The sequence below is a fragment of the Ananas comosus genome, linkage group 14 (assembly GCF_001540865.1).
Source record: "Ananas comosus cultivar F153 linkage group 14, ASM154086v1, whole genome shotgun sequence".
Taxonomy (NCBI): Eukaryota; Viridiplantae; Streptophyta; class Magnoliopsida; order Poales; family Bromeliaceae; genus Ananas; species Ananas comosus.
In genome coordinates this window covers 1,295,187-1,317,691 of record NC_033634.1, presented here as the reverse complement: position 1 = coordinate 1,317,691, position 22,505 = coordinate 1,295,187, and the positions used below count along the sequence as shown (strand labels likewise).

General features: G+C 38.0%; 4 protein-coding genes across 6 annotated transcripts; 2 read left to right on the top strand and 2 right to left on the bottom strand.

Annotated features, from left to right (window-relative positions):
* LOC109719988 (ethylene-responsive transcription factor 8-like) lies at positions 1,973-2,869 on the top strand. Its single transcript, XM_020246847.1, has one exon. The coding sequence runs from the start codon at positions 2,207-2,209 to the stop codon at positions 2,867-2,869; it is 663 nt and encodes a 220-aa protein (XP_020102436.1). The 5' UTR covers positions 1,973-2,206.
* LOC109720289 (methionine aminopeptidase 1B, chloroplastic-like) lies at positions 8,360-12,541 on the bottom strand. 3 transcript variants are annotated; one of them, XM_020247300.1, is made up of 10 exons: positions 12,363-12,539; positions 11,511-11,589; positions 11,024-11,261; positions 10,608-10,769; positions 10,448-10,489; positions 9,911-9,982; positions 9,473-9,552; positions 9,037-9,137; positions 8,915-8,962; positions 8,360-8,712 (listed from the first exon to the last, which is right to left on the bottom strand). In XM_020247300.1, the coding sequence occupies exons 1-10, from the start codon at positions 12,463-12,465 to the stop codon at positions 8,567-8,569; spliced, it is 1,071 nt and encodes a 356-aa protein (XP_020102889.1). In that variant the 5' UTR covers positions 12,466-12,539; the 3' UTR covers positions 8,360-8,566. The 3 variants fall into 3 exon arrangements, 2 of the variants coding, with proteins under 2 accessions (XP_020102889.1, XP_020102890.1); XM_020247301.1 differs by having other exon boundaries at positions 9,037-9,134; XR_002218891.1 differs by having other exon boundaries at positions 8,579-8,712; positions 8,804-8,962; positions 12,363-12,541.
* LOC109720291 (uncharacterized protein ECU03_1610-like) lies at positions 13,272-14,553 on the top strand. The gene is made up of 3 exons (XM_020247302.1): positions 13,272-13,586; positions 13,736-14,029; positions 14,149-14,553. The coding sequence occupies exons 1-3, from the start codon at positions 13,425-13,427 to the stop codon at positions 14,404-14,406; spliced, it is 714 nt and encodes a 237-aa protein (XP_020102891.1). The 5' UTR covers positions 13,272-13,424; the 3' UTR covers positions 14,407-14,553.
* LOC109720288 (potassium transporter 7-like) lies at positions 14,850-22,416 on the bottom strand. Its single transcript, XM_020247299.1, has 10 exons — positions 21,907-22,416; positions 20,685-20,913; positions 19,826-20,074; positions 19,601-19,651; positions 18,339-18,599; positions 17,609-17,661; positions 17,374-17,488; positions 16,738-16,992; positions 15,857-16,379; positions 14,850-15,686 (listed from the first exon to the last, which is right to left on the bottom strand). Exons 1-10 carry the CDS (start codon positions 22,162-22,164, stop codon positions 15,158-15,160), a joined length of 2,523 nt encoding a protein of 840 aa, XP_020102888.1. The 5' UTR covers positions 22,165-22,416; the 3' UTR covers positions 14,850-15,157.

The window sequence follows — 22,505 nt, the reverse complement described above, 5'->3', positions numbered from 1 at the left end:
CAACACGGCGAGGACGCCGACGTGTGCCGACACCCGGTGGGCCCCACACCCCACCGCACCCGAAACCCCGCCGCTACCCCGGTTTTAACGGCACGGCGCCTCCCCGTAACGGAGTTAGTTAGTTGCGCTCCGGTCCTTTCTCTTTCTGATAAATTGCACCGTTAGTTCCCAAATTACGACCCCCAATTAGTGCGCTCCAGTTTCCTACATAGATGTAGATGCAAATTAATTGAAAAATTTATTATGATAAGTCAAATTAATCAGGCATAAGATATTATTTAAAAAAAAAAACACGTATTTTATGGCGAACACATTATTAGCCAGATTAAAATAATAATTTGACAAATTATGTCAAATTATATATATATAATAATAATAATAATAATATTATTAAAATTACGATTTTAGAAGTTAGAGCAAAAAACTTAAGCAAGCTAATATTGACTAATAGATTTATTATTGAATAAGTCCAGTCCTAATTTATTTAATCAATTTTTACATAATCTTTTAAACTATATTTTTTACTTAAGGGTTATATTAAACTTTTAGTCCTCGAAATATGAGGAGCGTGATAATTTTAATGTTAAAATTTTAATTTATGACAATATCTGATAAGATTTTTAAAAATTATTATAATTAAAGTTTCGTAGTTCAATTAAATTGAAAATGTTATGATATCTTGCTAGTATACCAGCGACGTAGTAATGCTGTAGGCGTGCTGGTGACACATTAATTGCAACAACATAAATTAAAGAGTTTACTATATCGTTTATCACACAATGAATGAAAATTTGAGGGGCTTAAATGTTATACGTGTCATAGTTCGGGGACCAAAGGCGTAAATTAGCCTTGACTCGGCTGTGCGAAAAAAAAAAAAACCCGTCTTTCCAACTAACGTTGACCGTTAAGTTTGTGCGAGTCCCGAGGGAGTAACGGAAACGGCGGGAAAGAGACAGCGCCGCCCCTCCGCACTTGCGTGTCCCCAGCAACACCCGCGCAAGCTCGTTGTCACATACACGAATACAAAAATACGAAAATCGCCCAGTTATATTATTATTATTATTATTATTATTATTATTATTATTATTATTATTTGGTCCTCTTTAATTGGGACTTATAATGATCTCACCCCGCTTGGGTTTTTTTTTTTTTTTTCCTCTCGACTCATTCTTAGGAGGCGAGCACTGTTACCAGATCCGGGCCGGTTTGGCCGGTTCAGTGAACCGGTGAACTCTCATTTCACACGCCGAACAACCGGCCAAATTATTTAATCAAAAAAATATTAATCTAATTCACAACCGTTTTAAGCTGTACTTCACACATCCACCACTCGCGAATGCACGATGCATATATAAAATAGATAAAAATGACTAGGCAAAAAAAAAAAAAAAGAAATTTAATTCACCAAATTGCAAAAAATTAAATTAAATCGATACTATTATTTATTTATTTATTTATTTTTAGAAATAGGTAGCACGCTATCCGCTTCTAATTCTTTTATTCAGAAATAAATTTAGCTGAAAATGTAAATCAATTAGGATTCGAACTTGGGACCTCGGGGACGGTCGGTAAATCGATACTATTATTAATTAAGAAAAGCGGTCTAATTTGAAAAATGAATATGATGAAAAACAATTGAAAATTATACTTAATAGGACTGAAAGATATTTACTTCAATATGTAACTCAATTAATCGTTTTGAGATTATTTAGTTTCAAACAATTGTTTATATATTTTTATACCTTATAATTTTTTATATAACTTTGCAATTTAATTGATGATTCAACAACTTAACATTTTGTGTTGTCTATTGAGGGTTAGTCATAAAATAATACGATAATTGGGGTTTTGTGAGAAAAAAACAATTCGGTGGACCGGTAGGTCGGGGGGACGAGTAGTGATGTGAGAAAACGGGGTCGGGTGGAAATATCGGGAACTTCTAATTAAAGAAAAGCTATCCGGAGCGAGAACGGCGGCCCAGACCGGTCAAATCCTCCGTAGACCGCGCCCCGTTCCTCCCTCTATATATTCTCACCCCCCCACCCCTCGTTTTCTCCCCATTCCCAAACCACCTCCTCGATCCCCCATCTCTCTCCTTTTCCCTTCCTCTATTGTTGTTGTTGTTATTATTCCTCAAATCTTAAGGGGAAAACGAAAAGGAAAAGAGATCGAAATCGAGATCGAGATCGAGATCGAGGTCGCTACCATGGTGGAGGAGATGAAGGCCAGCACGAAGAAGCCCCGCGTCGCCAGAAGCGGCGGCGGGGGAGCGGCGGCGGAGGGGGGGGTGCGGTACCGCGGGGTGCGGAAGCGGCCGTGGGGGAGATTTGCGGCGGAGATCCGGGACCCGGCGAAGAAGAGCCGCGTGTGGCTCGGGACCTTCGACACCGCCGAGGACGCGGCGCGCGCCTACGACGCCGCCGCGCTCCAGTTCCGCGGCCCCAAGGCCAAGACCAACTTCGCCGCCGCCGCCGCCGCCGCCGCCGCCGCGAGCGCAGCAGCACCGTCGAGTCCTCCAGCCGCGGCGCCGCCGCGGCGCGCCCCGCTTCGCCCCCCCTCGCTCGATCTCGAGCTCGCCCTCCCCTCCCGCGCTTCGCCGCCGCGTGGCGCGCAGCGCGTTCCTCTTCTTCGACCCGATCGCCCGATCCGACAAGAACGCCGCCGCCGCCGCCGCCGCGGCGGGAAGCGCGTTCGCCGCCGAGCGAACGGGGGGGGGGCGGAGGGGGCGAAGGGATTCGGCGGCGGCGGCGGCGGCGGGGCCGTGAGTGACTCCGACTCGTCCTCCGTGATCGATTCGCCCGCGAGGGGGTTCGCGTTCGAGATCGATCTCAACCTCCCACCGCCTCCCGAGGTGGCTGCGGCGAAGTAGAAGAACATTCCCGAAGCTTCTATTTATTCTTATTTTTCCTTATATTTTTTTCGGCGGATCTTAAGGTAGCATATTATTGCTACTATGAATTTATAATGTGTAAATTATTATTAACTGTTCCCCTCTTTCCTTTTTTTCCACTGGGAGTTATATGATTAATTGATCTCGTGAGAGGTTAGATCGCGGAGATCCTCGTCTCAGTGTTGTAATTTATTTGTGGAGAACAAAGATAAGCGTATTCATGTTATTAATTAGTAAACAAATTTCATGTTACTTGTCAGATAAATATGCTGTTGGTTTTTCTAATTATTTGGACTATTTCATGTGAACACTCTATACATGTTGCGTAGTTGCTGGGAAAGTCTCGGGATCAAATAAGTTTGTTAAATACAATTATTTACTACCATTTGATAGCTATTTTGGATTTTTATTAGAGAATATCATAGTTTATGTAGTTAAAATAGGAATACTAATTATATTTTTGCTTTCAATATTGAGTTGAAAACGTTTCTTGTTAACTGCGGCTCCAAAAAAATTAAAGTTCAGAGTTTTAAACCCAGGGCAAAAGGATTGACAGTTCATGTTGGAGAGTTCAAATTTGAAGTCTAATTATTTTATTTTTTTCAATCAAATTTATTTTAAAAAAATAAACAAAATGAATAGTACTTTACTTTTCTCTTAAAAAAAATTTGTCCGAGTTCGCAAAGAAATCTTCTCAAGAATCGATGCTGCATATATCGTTCCCAATAAATCAAAAGCTCAAATTCTTTTTCGTTGAGAAGCACATTGGGAATGAGATTTGAAATTTCCTGCAATTTAGTGACAACAATATGTTACAAAGAAAATAGTTAGACACTTTGTTTGGAGGTCAAATATAATATTAAATAATAATTTATTAACGATATTTTAACTTTCATTATTTATGGCACATTTATGTTTTTTTTTAAAAAAATTCAAGTCTGAATTTAATATTTTATTATAAATATTTAATCATAATTTTAGTTTATAATCATAATAAAAATTGTCATAGTGAATATTTTGCTGGTTCGAAGAAACGACAAAGCTAATTATTTTCCTTCCCCTTTTTTTCCTGCAGTTCTTTGTTTGGACTTAACCCAGCAATGCAGCAGCAATCCTGTTTACACGTTCCCTTACAGCTACGCCTCTCTTTTTTTTTTTTTCTTTTTTTTTTGGTTGGTTGTCTACAATGTAAAAATGAATGAATGATCCGTCCCCCACACACGGACGCGGTTGTGATGCTACGCGTGTTGACGACGTCCGTCTCAGCGAGGGCAGAGAAACTGGGGATGCGTCCCCATGCGGCGAAAATGCGGACACGTCACCGCGTCGTACAGCGGTGGTGTGGTGTGGTGGGGCGGCGAACCTTTCAATTTTTTGTTTTCGTCTGTGGGCCCCACACACCCCCCCTTCTCGCTTTCTACGCGCATCTCGCCGCCCCTCAAAATCCGTCATCTATTTTTACTGCTTCGGGATGGAGGCATCCCCAATTTATTATTTTTTTTTTAAAAAAAAAAACATTAAGCCTCCGTTTGGTTCGGGGTTAAGAAAAAAATAGCTATACCAGGGATAGGGTTAAGTTCAGGGTTAAAGTGGTGTTAAAATTTTTTTGTGTTTGGTTGGAGTAGGTGGGATAAAAAGATAATGATTGATAAATAAGAAAAAAGGTGAGGGCTCGGGATGCGTGCGGGGTTAAAGTTGGGAAGGGGAGTGGGGTTAATGATTGATAAAGAAGAAAAAGGTGAGAGCTCGGGATGCGTGCGGGGTTAAAGTTGGGAAGGGGGTGGGGTTAGTAAACCCCACCCTTTTTTCATGGTGTTTGGGTATAAATTGGGGGTTAAGGGGTTATTCCACCCCTTAACCCCCAACCAAACGGGGGCTAAAGAACATTAGAACTCCCCTAGGTTTAGGCCTGCTGTCGTATATTATTTTTAGATTAATTTCATACAAATTTTTATAAATATAATAAATTATAAATTTATTTTTATAAAATTTAATTGTTACATGTTGTTTCTGTAAAAATTTTATTTAAAGTTCAAATATCACTCATATGGTTTCACACCTTTTAACTTTAGTACTCTGTGATTTAAAGTGTATCAATTTAGTGTTCTGTGGTTTTATTTTTATTTTTTTATTATCTATTCCACTATTTTTTTTGTTAAATCAGTGACAAAGTTAAAACTAAAGAATACTAAAATGAATATTCGACAAATCTAAATGGGGTATTTAAAATTCTTTTGTATATAATTTAAAAAAATATTAACGAAAAAACTGACGAAAAAATATTAACGAAAAAACTAACGAAAAAACTGACTAAAGTGAAACCACATGACACTAATTTGATACACATTAAGGCTTAGTTTAGTATTGAGGCCTATGTAACGCTATTAGATAAAACGGAGTTGTGAAAAAAGCATATAGGGATATGCTTCGGCGTTCTTCAGTGGGACCGCAAAAAATATAGCGTAACCGACTCATCGCAATATGCGGAACGCAATATTATGTATGAAAACAAACAGGGTATTTTTTTAACGTACTTTCCCACCGCACGTAACGCAATCTTCCCGCAATCCCAAACGAAGCCTAAACTACAGGGTGCTAAAGTGATAAAGTGCAAAACCACAGGGGTGGTATTTGAAGTTTACCCTATTTTCAAATATGTTACTCTGGTGTGTTACCATTGAAGTACTGTCTATTTGATAAGTAAAATAATTTTTTTGCAACCACAAATATATTCCTCTAAAAATTTCAACGATTAATTGCAGAGGGATAAAAAGATCAATTCATCTTATTAACTAATTAGGGTTAAGTATTTAATCTATAGTTAATTAATTTTTTTCTTACGGATTCTAACGATAGGGATATATTTGAAAACACCAGAATTTTTATAGGAACAATATATGAAATTGAACTTTACAGTGATATATTTGTAATTTACTATGTTTCTATGGACCTATATGCAAATAGAATATTATTTTTTATCTAACTAAAAATTATAATTTTTTCAAATTATATATTAAAAATATTTAGTGACTTTAAATTAAGATAGAATTAAGACGTGATAAAAAATTAAAAGATCCTCAATGAGGCATAGTTGCGGAGTTCTCCATTAAGGGCTTGTTTGGTTCATCCATTTTGGATATGGAATGGGAATCGACTTTATCAAATCCGGTTAATTTTGTTTGGTTCACATGAATCGGTTTGGGATTCCTATTCCGGACTGGAATGGGAATGGCCCATTAGCCTTCAACTTGATTCCGGTCTTCTAATCCGGATTGAGATTTCATTCCGGAAGCCTACTAAGTTCTTGAAGCCCATGTGACCATCTCACCCTTCTTCTCTTCACCCCTTTCTCATCAAAAAAAAAAAAAAAACCTATTCTCTCTCAAAACCCTATCCCTAGCCCACATTAATAAAAGTTTTTAAAAATAAATTTGATAATTTTTTGGAAAACTTATTAAAGAATAGTATTATATTTTTCATAAATTTTAAATAATATAAATTTANATAGTATTATATTTTTCATAAATTTTAAATAATATAAATTTATATTTGAGAGTAAAATTAGTATTATAGTATCCTATAATTTTTTTAGTTTATACGAATCAAACAATGAAATGTGAATAACTCATTCCAATTTCCAATCCACAAATAAACCAAACGTTTTGGGAGAGTGGGCCATTTCAATTACCATTCCAATTCATTCCTATTCCATTATCCATTCCAATTCCACCCTTAAACCAAACAAGCCCTAAAAATCTACCCAAAACTAATACATGAAAGCAGATCGGAGCATATCCACTAAGGCATAATTAGAAAGCTCGTTATTAAACTTTTATCCTTAGAGATTATTCCAAAAGTGTGTCCAAATTCAAATTCAAAAAAATGAATAAAAATGTAAGAATAATTTCACCTAAATATTACTAAAAATATATTATTATTTGGAGAAAATGTATCTTTTATATTTTTATTCAATAAATTTAAAAATAAAAAATGATAAAATTTACTTTTTAAAATTTATTATTATTTCGGGGCAATTGCTTACATACTCTTTAAAATTTTTCAACTTTCTTTTTACCTTTCTTAGAAGGCTAATATATAAAATATTTTTTTTACGTTCCAACCTATTTAAAATATACCTCTAAAGTTAAATTCTGTTAATAAACGATTAGCAATAATTATTATCTATATTAAATTACTATTTTGCCCATCAAATATATCCTTCAACCTTATTTATTCTTAATAAGTTCAGGGCACAAAAGTATTTTGATTTCTAGTCTTTTCAAATATACCCCTTCTACCATCACTATTATTTTTTATTTATCCTTAAGAATAAAATAGATATTTTAATTTTGTTAACTCTAGTAGATATGTAGCTTAGTTCAACCTAAATTAATTTAACGAGTAATAACTGTAATGATATTTTAGAATAAAGAGAGAAATATATAAAATATATATTAGAAAGAAAAAAAAAGGTAAATAAAATATTTTTGAAATTTTAAGGGGTATAAACTATAAAGTGTATTATCTCTATTATATTATTTCGGCAGCTTAAGACGGATTAATTATTTCCGCTCGGCATATATTTAATATTTTATGCCGTACCGCAGTTTTTAATGCGGACAGTGGCTAATATAATAATTAGGTTAATAAATCTGAGCAGGATATTATTAAATTCAATGAAAATAACACAAAAGAATATTAAAAAAAAGCGGCTGCCGCCTCGTTTCGTCGTGGGCGCAGCTTACGACACGTGCCCTTTCGGTGCGCACCCGCACAAACAATTCCCTACACCCGGTGCATTGCACCGTTGGTACACTGCGCCTCCCATAGTCCCATTTACTTCCCTCGTGTCTCGGGTTTTAATCTCCATCGTCCACCCAGATCGTACGGTTGCGCATGGTCCAGGAAATAACTGCGCCGGCCATAGTATTTAACGCCCTCTCCCTCGAAGGCGCGAATCTTGATGCGCACACAGTAATATTAAAGAAGCTATAAGACTAAAAGCACTTCGAGATAGGGACGTTAGTGGGCGTGGATATTAGAAATCCTATTCAAATCCAAATCCAAATGGAGCCAATTTATTTTATCTGTATCTAATTCGAATTTCAAATTAATTTTACATTATATATATAAATACATATATATATATATTTTTTAAAACTTAAATATTATATTTTAAAATATGATAATAAAATAATTATTTTGAATTCGAAATTTAGATTTTTGATCGAATTCGAATTTGGATATGAATTTTTAAAATTCGTGAGAATCGAAATCGAGAAATCAAATTTTTAAATGCCCACCCCTAATCCCAATTTTGACATCCCCAGCTCAAAATTATTTTGGGCTTTGGAGAGCACACTCCCAATAGTATACGCACCACTTCTAGGTGCTTTCATTTTTTTAAAAAAATTTTTACACTATAAAATTACAATTATAACTACCACGGGAAAGCATGTAGCCACTGCGTTACCAAATTAGGCCTTAATTTTATACAGTTGAATGTGCCTCAAACACAAGTTAACTATGCTTGGAAACAAAATTCATTTTATTCTGCAGAGCACATATAAATTGTCCAAATAAGAGATCAGGGTATTGTTTCTGCCGATCCCTGTTATCCTCAAAGGATCTCAAATCATCATTAAAACCTTTAAACTACCTACATTTAATTTGATATCAACATTTTGTCAGAATCTCCGCTCCCGTCTTTGTGATCAGTAATGTATGCTCGAACTGCGCTGCGGGGCTCCCATCTTTTGTCAGAGCAGTCCAACCATCATCCCACATGACGCATTCGATGCTTCCCGTCGTCAAAATCGGCTCTGCACGAATACAAAGATTCACATAGCATAAAACTTTATCGGATTTTCATTCTCCGAAGGATCAAAGCAGGCAGTGTAAATACATGAATACCATTTGCGAAGAATCACTTAATGACAGGACTTCAACTTTGTTCCTTCTCAACACTTCATAAAAAGCACGAAAAGAGAGAGTCGCGAATTAGAAAGATCAAAGGAGACTCACCGATCGTAAATGTTTGACCTCCCACCATGCGCCCAGGTTTATTGTTACCTGTTGCATACATCATTGTACTTCGTAACATGTAAGATCGACAAAAAAAGAATCACATGACGGAAACTACTTACGGTGATGGAATATAATTGGTTCGGAATGAAAAATTTTCCCAACACCATGCCCAACAAATTGCTCCACAACATTGTAGCCAAATTTTTCAGCATGCTCACTGCTAACATGCAAGCAAATCCATAAATAAATAGGCATTATATAGAAAGTGTCATGATGTTCAAGCGCCGACTAGTTAATTGTAAATGATTAGGCCATTTGTCGATTTAATTCTTATAGTAAAATGAAAAACTTGTGAAGTGAAAAAAAAGTGGAGAAAAATAGTATTGAATGATTTTCCTCCAAATGTGATGGTGTGGTATTTTTATGATTGCCTAAATAGATAATCACGGTAGAGCGGAAGCATTTTAATAACGAGACGAATTCATTCCTGCCCCAACCAGCAATCAATAAATTCAATTCTTGCAGTAATCTTTGCATTGGGCAACAGATCACTACCTAATTATCTTGCCAATGTTATTGAAGCTAGCACCATCTTTGCAGACTGATATGGCCCTCATCATGCACTCTTCTGCTACCTGATATATCATAACAAATTGTCATATCAAATCTTAAAGAATTAAAGTATTAGGAATCCCTTCGTGTACGAATTATGATGTCACGGATGAAACTGACATAAATATGTGTGCAGTGCTTCGAAATGCTTGGAAGATCGCTAATTGGTAAAATTATGAGGAGCAACAGTGTGTTACAGATTGTTTCAACAGAAAAGCTGCTTGGCAAACTGTTAGTTAAATTGTGTTGAATTTTAAATTTGCAGGTGTGTACAATCAAAAGAAAGGAGAAAATAAAATGCAGTATTAGTCTATAAGAACATGCAAAGGGTTTAAATATAACATCAAGTTGAAAAACGCATAAAATGTAGCAGATTTATACCTTTACAAGCTGCTTAGTTGGCTCATCAACATTTCCGCAAAAAAATGTTCTTGAAGTGTCCCCATGGTAGCCCTGAGACAATCATTATCAGAATTTTTGGATGACGACCAATTGTAAAATATCAATGCAGCAATGGAGCATTGTTGGTATTACAACTAAACTTTTTAAGCAACGAACGGGTATAGTTCAGCACACTCGACTGTACTTTAATTGACCCAACAAATGATCTAATGGATAACAAAGAAAAAGCAAGACAAGAATGATAACCATCGAGAAGGCCAATAATATGCTATATCAGTTCTTCGTATCATAATTTTCCAACAAAGGCCTGATCAAATGCGTTGTTCGGAAAATTAGTTCTTTTCTCAAACATTCTAATCTCCTAATCACATTCTAGCCCTCACTTTCTCAGAGAAAACCTTGCAAACAGTTCCTTTTAAGATTTTTACAGTAATTTTCAAGAGCACGGGTAAAGAAGTATTCATCAACGAACATAGAGAAACAGAATGATCCACAGGTGAAAAGATTTTCACGTACATTCAAATAGACAGTTACATCGATGTTTATTATATCGCCATCCTGCACATAGGGTGAGAGTCATTAACCATAAAGATACTGAAAGCAACGCGCCGGCGAATAATAGACACTTACAAAAGCAGGTCCCTTATTTTATTTTATTTTATTTTTTTGGTTGAACCTGTAACTGGCGAGAATCAGGTATTCCGTGACACATGCATTCATTCACAGATGTGCAAACACTCTTTGGGAATCCACCATACCCAAGTGGCGAAGGATAAGCACCAGCACCAATGATCATCTCATGAACTGCTTCATCAATTTCATTGGTTGTTATGGATGGCTGATAGAAAGAAAAAATCTTAATATTAATGCTACTAATGAAGACAATACTAGGAGGAAAGAGTAGGAAGATATCTCATATATCAAAATCAAGGGAAAAAATATTATATATCAAAAGACTGGATCTCCTCAAGAAAATTAGTAGGTCTAGTGCTCAAGTACATATAGGATAGAAATCATTGATATTTATATATACAAACAAAAACCAGCGAAAAAGGTCTGAAAACAGCGTAAAAGTGAAGAATTCACACTTACTTTAACTAATGTTCCTGCATATTCCAAAACACGTGCGGCTAGCTCGCAGGCAGCTCTCATGAAAGCGACGCCCTCGTCATCATGTACTTGAAATTCACTAGAAATCTCCGGTAGAATGTTCGTACCAACGTAAGGAGGTTTAAGAATGTGATCTGGCACCGGAAGAGGTCCGGAGACTTTTCCACGTCTTAATGGCGGCCTTTTTCGAACTTTTGCTGAATCTCGAAGCTCCCGCGACCTTCAAGAAATGGAACTGTTAAGCTAGGAACAAAATTACATTGAAAAGCCAAATTAAATGGTTGTTGTTACGCGTATCTCCTAACTATTTTGTTAGGTTCTCTAAACGCAACAGCTATGATACTTTAGAGCTGCAAATATATCCAAAAGGGTAACTGCAGAAGCATCGATGCTTTCCTGATGGAGGTCCTCACTGACATTCTACAGCATCGAAGAAGCAGAGCTTCTACATGTAGTAAAGTTCCCGTACCTCTTGATCCGCATGGCTTCCTGCAACCCCCAAAGTTTTCTCGCAGCGATAAGAGTTTGCTTCTGACGAACTCCTTTCCCTAAAGGAAAGGACGGCACAAATGAAAGAATAAACAAGACGCAGGCCTAGTTTGATCATGTGGCGGCTAAAAGCATTATTTTATACTATAAAAAATTCCAAAAATTTAGAAGCACTTACAATCTCTCCTCCTCCAATTTTACAAAATTGTGGTAATACACGTTCTCCGATGACGGCCGTAACCACAACTTTATAGAATAAAATAAGGGAAGTTCGAAAGCACTCTTAGTTTCTTTTGTTAAACCTTTCATAGTATAAATATGGTACTTTTAGCAACCACATTACCAAACTAAGTCGCAATAGTTCATAGAGAAGAGAACAATTCAAGGAACATGACGGTAAATAATATAACAATGTCCTGTACAAATCATTAATTCAAATCGAATTTATGCACTCCAATGGTGTGTTCCTGTAGCTGCAAACATGGTCAAGAGCCTTTGGACTCCTCATTCAAGTACCTCTCAAGTGTGAGACATCAATTTATCGCAAATTTAAAATTCGCAGAAAAAAAAAAAAACAATTGTAGCCAATTGCAGTTACTCTACTAGTGGGATCTCAGTTTAACCAATTTCCAAGCCAAAACCACACAAATTACAGAATATAATTTCTTTTTATCAGAACATAATAAGCTTCAAATAATCAACAATAAATGTAATACAACACTTGGCAACTACAACAGCAATAGAATAGAAACAAAAGAGGATTTAATGCTCTATAATAAGAAATAAAAAAAATGGAATAGAATTAGAACACTGGAGCTCAGCGTAATCGTACCTTCGCCGCACGAAGGAGAGGTTCTCAAGGGCTCTCCGGAGAGGAAGAGCCTCTCACTGTGAAGAGATGAGCTCAACCCCGCCATGGGACCCCTCAAAGCCATTTTCGTTCTTAAAAAAAAAAAAGAAAGAACCCAACTCCGAAGTTGGGGGCCGGAGAAATGGGGAGGAGATTAGGAGATGAACGGATAGGAGAGGGAAATATGTAGTGGAATTTTGGCGTATGGCCCCCTGATATTTTATTAATTGCAATTCGATACTTGGGTAAATTTATCATTTGAGTCCCGAGAAAAGAGCATATTCGCATATTGGTCTTTTTCACAATTTATTATTGCAAAGTAGTCGTTCGTTAGAAAACAATGGGCCGGAGCGGGCCAACTTTGCTTAAACATGAGTTATTGGGTCTCAATGTGGGCCCATTACAAAATTTGTTGTATTTTACTTAGGCCCATTATGTTCTAGTTCGAAAAGGCTAGCCTAGAAAATCGTCTTTGCGCTTATTCCATCTGAAAATAGTAATATTTAATAAAAAATCTTTATCTTTCACCATAATTAATTAATTAATAATCTTTATTAGGTTTCGACTTTGTTAAAGGAGAAAATTTTTTGTCCGATTCTCACTGTCCAATTTACGAGATGGTGGTTTGGTGTAGCCACGTAATGCATTGACCACCGTAATAACTAAGAATAATATTGAGATTACGTGGGCCCCACACTTAAAGGAATATATATTATATTTATATATATTATTATATTATATATATATTATATATATATATATGAACAAATGCCACCACGTGTAAAGCAACAACGAGCCATGCATGCAGAGGTGTCATCGCACGTGTCGACATCCTACACCCCACTTCCATTTGCACGACGATTCCTAGATCACCTCGACCACCTCCACCTCCAATATATTGGAGTCCATAAAAGGACATGTCGCCATAGATAAGCGCTCGTTCTCTCTCTCTCTCTAAAACACTTGGAAATATAGCAGCAGCAGCAGCAGCAGCAGCAGTAGTAGTAGAAGAAGAAGAAGAAGTCGGCGCCATATCTGTTATTGATGGCCGCATTCGGAGGAGGAGGAGGACGCGGAGCTTTCGCGTTCAACACCATGATCTCAAAGGCCATAACACCGAATCCTACGCTCCCTCTTCTTCGATCTCCGCCGTCCATCAAGCCCAATCGGCTCAGCTTCCTCCAAGCCGCTCCAAGATCATCTCAGGTCGGTGTCGATACATATATATAGTTCCTTTTTTCTTTTCTTTTCTTCTTCTTTTACTAAAGTGAAAGAGGGAGAAAGATAAGTTAGAGTGAAGGGAACTTAAGTTGGAGCAGTACTATTATTGTTATAATTAATTATTATTATCTCAGGCGCGCGAGAGTTCTAGTTCGTCGTCGGACGATGAGAGGGACGTGGAGAGGAAGGCGAAGGAGGGGGCGAGGAAGGCGAAAGAGGCGGCGGAGGAAGGGATGGATCGGGCGAAGGGGAAAGCCGAGGAGGCCAAACACGCCACCAGGGAAAGAGGCAGCCGGGCGGCGGAGAAGGCGAAGGGGACTGCGCAGGAGGCACAGGAGAAGACGACTGACGTGGCGGAGAAGGCGGCGGAGACGGCAAAGGCGGCGAAGGACAAGACCGTGGAGGGGACGATGTACGCGGGAGAGAAGGTGGTGTTTTGTTTTTTTTTTCTTTTGAAATGTATGTTTTGTTCTAAAAATTTAAATTAATTTTTATGACTAAAATCTGAAAAGACAGTCTTTAAATATTATCTTATTATATTTGACAGGTGGGAGAGACGGCGAAGGAGGCGAAGGATAAGACAGTGGAGGGAACGAAGTACACGGGGCAGAAGGCGGAGGAGAAGACGGAGGAGGCGAGCAGCAAGGTGGCGGAGACGGCGCAGATGGTCGGGGAGAAGGCGAAGCAGGCAGTGCAGGACGCGTGGGGGGCGACGAAGGGGGCAGCGCAGAGCATCAAGGAGAGCGTGGCAGGGAAGGACAAGGACGAGGCGCCGGCGAGGGAGGAGGAGAGGCGAAGGGAATAGTACGTAGTGTGGTCCTCACATGCAGTTTGTTGTAATAGAAGATGGGAAATGTGTCGAGTTTTAAAAGCTTTAAACGTTGGTGCTCGCTCTCCTGGCGACATTTGTTTTTTCCTAATTCGAAAATAAAATTCCTGTCTTCGTGGAAAATCATTAGCTGGTAGAATATGTTGATCGATCAGTAGCGGGTGCAGTACAGGGGGTTTTATTTTGCCCTTTAACGGTCAGAGCACTTTACGACGTGATAACTTGTACTAGATAATATAGCAACAATTAACCTCATGCCTTATTTTTAACTGCTTTTAGTAATTGTCATAACAAAACATTCACATTCATTCGATCTCCGAAGAACTTCAAGTACGACTAGATGCGTTCACAAACAACAAAAATCCTCATAAATAAACTTGTAATGAAGTTCTGAACTCCATCACATTGGCAAAATATACTTCACAGACAAAAAAAAAAGAAAAGAAAAGATTTTATGCACTGATGTTTATCACAATAGCATATTTTGACATATCAGCAAGACGAAAAAAGTTTGTGAGCAGTATCACTCCCTAGGATATGCTAGAGAAAACAAATTACTGAAAACAACAAAAAGAACAACAACAGAAAGAACGTAGAAGTTAGCCGCTATTCTGATTTATCCTGCGATTCCTTAATACGACTATGATCTTCAGAACTAGTTAAGTACATATAAAATCCCTTCAAAATCATCCATAAATTTGTGAATCAAAATCAGTTAATAAGATTCTCAGACCATGTAAGTCTTCCGTACCTGCAGAAGATGTGTGTGGGGGATGCTCATTGTTGTAATCCCCCTCCTACAGTTCCTCCTCAAGAACGCATAGAAGTAATTTATAACCAACTTTTTAAAGAACCAAGAGTCCTTCCTAGCTCTAATAGTACCATTTCCGAGAAGGTAAACGACCCCCAGCACCTTCGCTTTCTCTATGAATGAGAGCTCCAGTTCGAGGTTCTGCGCATAATCCGGCACGGGTTCAGATGACTGCGGCTTTTGAGAAGAAGTGCTCGCTTCTGAACTAGAGTTTCTTGTAGGGACAAAATCACCCAAGAGGGGGAAATCGAGTGAGTAAAGGCTTCCGTTCGGAGCCATGACGATTCTAGAATGTGATCGCTCTTCCTCATCATCGGAATCATAATCGCTTTCACTTTGCAATGACCGTTCTTGGGCTTCTTTGCGTATGAACTTCTCGAGACTGTCGATTAGGAGCTGTTCAAATATCCGGTGGTTTTCCTTTCTCCCATCTTTGTACCCATACCTGCGAAAAAAGGAAAAAAAAAATAGAATTTGGATTTCTAAATTTTTCGCAATGCAAGAACACAAGTCTTGGAATACACATTAGGAGTTGGCGTCCATTCGGAGTGGGATTAATGAAAAAGCCCTTCGGACATTCAGAGTGGGATTAATGGACAAGCCCTTCGGACATACCTGGCAATGCAGCGGAACATGTGGTAGCTCCGAGGGCAAATGCGCTTGAAAAGAAACCTTTCCTCTTGTGGAACTACTGGAACTGGCACGTACTTCACAGACACAAATATAATCATAGAATGAATTGCAGGAAGGGTAGTCAAAAAGTGCCCAAAAATTGCCGGAATTCCTTTCATTAGCTCGTTACAAACCACACCAATACCCGGAGCCCGAACAGTACCGAGATTGCAGCCCAATTTCCTCATAAGATCCATGGGAAGCTTCTGTTTGACTTCGCTTTCATACTTTAGCTTGCTCCCGTAATTCCATATATACATTACAGAAAATAGAAAAGCTGCAAAAAGCAATAAAACCCAACTTCCATCTCCCACACTAGCCAAAACCGAAGAGAAGAATATGAGCTCCAAGCCGAGAAAGATAGTTACAAAGGATACAACTAAGAAGATGTTGATTTGCCAGATCAGAATCATTACGATGGTAACTAATACAGTTGTCATCATCATAACGCCAAGTTCTGCAATACCTGCAAAACCAATTTTATATGAGAAAGTAATTAATAGAGCATAATTTAGGAGAACATACTAAAAGTGAAAAGCTACGCTCAGGGAGGAAAATAGTAACATGTGACTATATTCCAAACTATTCTCTTTCATGAGCAAGTATCATTTGGTGGGATAGGATTCACGGTGGGTGCGACCTCCATCATTTCCAAAAATGGAAATGTTGCTAACCTTATGAATGCGCAGAGACAGCACATAAGATTAGCACTTCAGATTAGCACTTCTCTAGTGTTTATAGATGACAAACTTCAATACACATTCAGACATAAAACTAGTTAAAATCTTCAGAGGGAATGACATATCATGTGTATGTAATACTACCATATGCATTGGCAATCTCGTTTGTGCCTCCGAATAAGACAAGAAACGCCAAGCAGAAAACCATTAGAAACCAATTTATGACAGGGATGTATATTTGGCCCATAAACTTCCGCGAGATGTGAATAATTTTAAGGCGTGGAAAACAACCAAGTGCTGCTGACTGCTTTATGCATGAAAAAGTCGCTGTTGTCATTGTCCGACTAGCAATCAGTGCAGCAATGTTGGCTATCAAGAAAACAGGCCAGAAAGTTCCACCTGCAAAGAAGTATACTAAAAAGTCAGCTTCACAAAACACAATATAAATACACACATAAATGTATGCATGCAGAAAGATAGATAGATAGAGAGTTAGTTAGTTAGATAGATAGAGAGAGAGAGAGAGATACAGTACATATATACATGCATAGAGAGAGAGAGAGAGAGAGAGAGAGAGAGAGAGGAGTTTCAGCGCTTTATTTACAAAAGCATATATATAATGCATCTAAGAATTCTAACATGATTTCTATTTTCAGAATAGCAAGCACTGAATACGCCCCAAGTAGAAAAGAATTGAAAAGCATATGCATGTACCATGACTTGGCTACTATTTACAGATAAAAATGCAAAATTATTTACTTGCAGATCTGTATATCTTACTTGGAAGTGATGAAAAGAAAATCTGGTCAGAGGTGGTTTGGTTTGCAACAAGAAATGCAGCTTGACCTAAGTATCCCAGAAGAAGACAAGGCAGAACCAGAAACACAAAAGTGAACTGCATGAAGTTATCACAACAATTAGAAATGCCACATATCAAGATATAGATGCCTCAGTATGTCTTGGAAGTTACAGTCAGTAGCCGACACATGAAAACAGGGCTTCGTGATAAGTTTACCTGAACAGATCTTACAGAAAAATAGCAAAGATCTGCAAAGATCGCCTCAGACCCTGTGATATGGTAAACATGAGCATAAGTGAGTTATCCATACAATGACTCTATGTAAGTTTCCACATGTTGCCTTTGCAACCAAAAAAGAGTACAACAGTGACCAATTTTCTTATAGAATGGAGCCTCAGGAAGTATTATGCCACTATAAGGTCCAATAAACAGAAACACATTTAAAGGAATTTTATAGCTTCATCATAACATTCAGAATGGCTAACAAGCTCCCTTTTTTTTTGGGGGTGAAGAATCATATGGTTAAAAGAACCAAATAATTTCCAGTTACCGATTTTAGTTATAAATGAAATCATTTAAAAGGAAACAGGATAAAACACATATCCTTCTCTAGGTTTATATTAAAGGAGAATAAAACTACAGATTTGAATGGTCGAAAAAAGTTAAACCAAAGCATGACTGAAATATAGAGAAGCAGAGCAACATAACCCATACTTCCATTTTGATGAGGAAAAAGGTTTAATCATAACACTCAACAGTTTTCCTGTGCACATCTTATTTTAATTTTAGTGACGGTTCCAGTTATCTTGCAAAATCCCAAAACAGAAAATCATTTTATCCATCCAGTTACCAAATAGTCTCCAAATGATTAGAATCAAAGGGTTCTATTTCTTAAAAAGCAACATGCAGTATAATCGCGCACCTATTTACTACTTAACATTTTTACCTGTTGCACAGAGAATGCAGCCACCGAGAGATAACCAAGCCTGGGATGAATTTCTCTCAAAATAATAATATATATGAACAGGGTTAAATGCCTTGAAAACCGTACTGCCATATTTTATGAGATTGTAAGTTCCAATACCCCCAAGAGAGAAAAACCATATCAATAAAGCAGGGCCAACCACAAGCCCTACTTTGCTAGTCGCATACTTCTGCACACTGAACATGATTATAAGCAATGCAACCGAGATCATCACCACTTTGTCTGCAAGAAATTTAATGAAAATTCTTAACAATAACATCCAGTTGGAAACAAACAAACATGTCAAATGAGTTCTCTTCAGAATGACAATACATAATGGTGAAAGTACAACAAAATTCATGTCTGGTATCAATTTCCGAAGCAGAGAACTAAACTCCGCAAGAAACTTTGTAGTGTGAGAAGTGCCCTTTCCATTAAAATTGAGAAGTTATCACCTCACAATTACAAGCGCAACAATTCAAGTCCTTGTCACAAAATGGAGCGCCTTTAGATAGATACAAAATGACCTGTTACCAAAGCAATCCACTTCCTCCTAAGCAAAGGATAATAGCAAGTTTTCTACTAGGAATCTGAAATCTTATGCATAGAAAAATTCATGTCTTCCACCAGTACAATTTCCTAATGCTGTCGAGTTCCCATATCCATCCATTCAAATCTCTCAAGTCTCAAACTCATTATTTTAAAAATGTATATTCTAAATTATTCGTTTTACTGAGTTAAGTGATATGCGATGTATGCTTAGGAGTTCTTTAGTACATGCAGCTTGTTCTCCTAGAGGTTTACAATTCTGAACGAAAGCCTTCACGAAGTTCTACAGATGTTCCAAAGATAGTTGATAGTATTCCGCAGAGAAAAACTCTCCTCGTCAATTAATAGTCTCAATGAGGGAAAATCCGCTCTCAGCAGTACTCTTGTATTAGGCATATAGTATTCCGAAGGACTCGAGTTCTTTAAACCGCACAAGGTGCCTCTTCAAATTTAAACCCTATCCCCTGGTTAATGAAATGGTCCATGGTATGAATCCTTAATAATAGCGAGCTATTCAAGGACCATGCATGCTTGGCCTGCTAACCTGCTTAGTGATGAAATTTGAACGGTAAATTTAATATCACATAAGTAGTGTTTATTTCCACTGCTCATATATTCAAGTCAGAATAAAACGAAAGATGTCCATGGATAGTTTAACACAACTATGTGTTCATACAACAAAAATGTAGGATCACCTTGCGGGAAGTTGGATTTCTCAACCTTCAAACCACTGGCAGCGGACGTGACTGCATTTACGATAAGATAAAAATAAGAATTAGTAAAGTACCATAGGATAAAAAAAAATATAAGCTTCTTCTCAGGAGTCCGGAGATATTGCATAATATATACAAGCCTACTACCACAATCCTAGAAGCCTAGAAATTCAATATAAAGTGGAGAATTGAAAGAGAACCATAAACCTGACATTGTTGGTGTAACAACTCCATTAGCTATGACCATAGAGGTCCCAAAAAGCACTAAAACTAATAGCAACTTCTTCAACACCTCTGAAGATTCGAGATGCTCCTTGACTTTTAAAGACCTCTCTAGTTCTGGGGATGGAACTTTGAGTCGGAAACTTGATAAGCGAGCATCAGATGGTATTTGATTTGGGAGAAGACTGACCTTTGCATTTCTACAGATTAGTGAATACAAAGCAAAAGTACCCCCTGCAAAAAGTTTCAACAAGATTAATGCACTTAGGACCAGCTTGATAGAGTGTAGTGTCACGCAAAGGAGTGTTGTTTGAGCATTATTATTAGGAGTGCTATATTAATATCCCACTTAGCAACTTCTCACAATAGAAGCAGCAAAAGCTCCAAGTTGAAGCTTTCACTTTCGGGGCTTAAAAACTCATTTTAGCTTCCCGCCACAATAGAAGCCCCATTTGTTTGGCCAAACACTCTATTGAAGGTGGCTGTAGCAGGGTGCAAAAGCAGGAGCCAGCTTGCACTGCTTGACCTTGGGAACATCTTCTGTACACAGCAAAGAAGAATCATTCAGAAACCAAATGTTTGACTAACAAAATGTCAAGAGCTTTTGTTGTGACAGAAAAGCTAAAATAAGCTTTCAGGCCCTAGAAATAGTAGCTTCAATGTGAAGCTTCCACTTTCGTTGCAACGAGAAACTGTAGAGGAAATTTTTAATGAAAAGGCTAGTAATGCTTTTTTGTATAGCTCTACTCGAATGGCAACCTTGCTGGAACTCTAGCCAAGCCACACAAGCTATTAATTAGAAAAATTAATCATAAACTAATCCAAATCACATAATTTGCAGTACCTTCACCATCGTCATTGCCCCAAAGCACCACTAAGACATACTTGACCAGTGGTATCAAGATCAAAGTATATAGAACTAAAGAGAGTGCTCCAATAACATCATCGTCCCCACGAATAGGGCACTTATTAAACATCATATCGAAAGTATATAGTGGACTTGTACCAACATCTCCAAAAACAACACCAAGCGTCTGAAGAGTGAGCACCATAGTCCTGCCCAAATCAAACTCCTGAAATAATTCATATAAAGAATTCAGGAGCAACTAAGCCACATGGCAAACCTTTCTAGGTAAAGAAAAAAAGCATTATCAGTGGTTGTTGGTGAACATGAAGGAAATTCCATCTCCTTATTACATTTACAGAAAGAGGTCTGCATTTTACTGCCTAAACCATTACTTGATTGCTAACCAATAACTGACAAACTTCCTGTTCAAGTTTTATATGCATTCACAGAAGCTCAAAAGTTTTTGACTATTTTATTGTTGAATACAACAGATTGAACACTCAAAGCAAAGCAACATCTCATAAAGTACTTCAAATCTAGACAACAAAGCACGATTTGATGAACTAGTTCAAACAATCCATGTATGCCTTGAATTGTGTCAAACTGTTCAAACTTTTTAGCTTCCTGTACCATAATTGGGAACATAACTTCAACCAACTAAAACAAATAGGTGTACAAGTCTTAAATTACTTCATGTGCAGCCTTCTAGCTGCTTAATCTGATGCATAAACCTTTCAAAACAACAAAGAACTTGGACTTTTAACCTCTTGCACCAATATCTGAACAAATCATCACATAACTCACATGCAAAATCATACCAAGCAGCACATAGATTTCAGTAAAGGTAGTTGTCACGCTTCACTAATTACTATTTGTTTGACCAGAATGATCCATTTAGTGCAGAGGAGATTATCTAACTAAACTAGAGGGTTAATTTAGATGAATATGAACAAAGAAAATTAATCAGTAACTAAATATCCAATATATTTCTCGTCGCCTAAGTGAACTACTACAGATTACCTAATTGCTACCCGGTTCATGATTAATCTGCGCTCACGAAATACTCTTATACTGTAAAAATTAACAAAATCGCCCACAAATTTAACCTTTCAAATCCCATATTCGGATAAAATGATCAAATAATTCGCAAACAAAAAATATAGGAGGAATTAGGAGCCCGTAGATCTCAGCAAAGCTAACGGCGTGGAGCAATTCGTACCTCGTCCTCGTTCTTCTGCATTCCCGTGACTTCGAGCGCCTCGACATCGAACCAATCGATCCGAGGGCTCGTCCTGATGAGCTTCTGATCCACTTCGTCCTCCTCCTCCGATTCCATGTCCCCTCTTTGCGTCCCCTTTTCTTCCTCTGCCTCCTCTCCTTCTTCCGCATCGTTCACCTCCTGCGAAACCCATCTCCACTCCATCGACCCCACCCTCCTCATCCCGCCACCATTTGCCCTAGCAAAGCTCTCCGCCATTAGACCGATCCGCGGGGAATCGATCGGGAACGAGATCCCCCTACGCCATTAATGGATCTGAGATCGGAAACGGAGAGAAGGATTGGGGGACGTGTGTGGGAAAAGTGGATCCAAGAGGGGAAACGGGGGTTTTTGTAGGGCGGAGGCGACGCGGCGAGCGAGAAAATCGGAAACCGCCGAGCAAACTACAAGACCCAACGAGCGGGACTGGTGGAATGTGTAGGACGGGGCTCGTTATATATGCTTTGGTGGATTTGGGGCTCGTCCACCTGCAACGCATGTGAAGGGAAATTGTCTTTTTTTCTATACTTAATTATTTAAATACTACTATATTTATATTT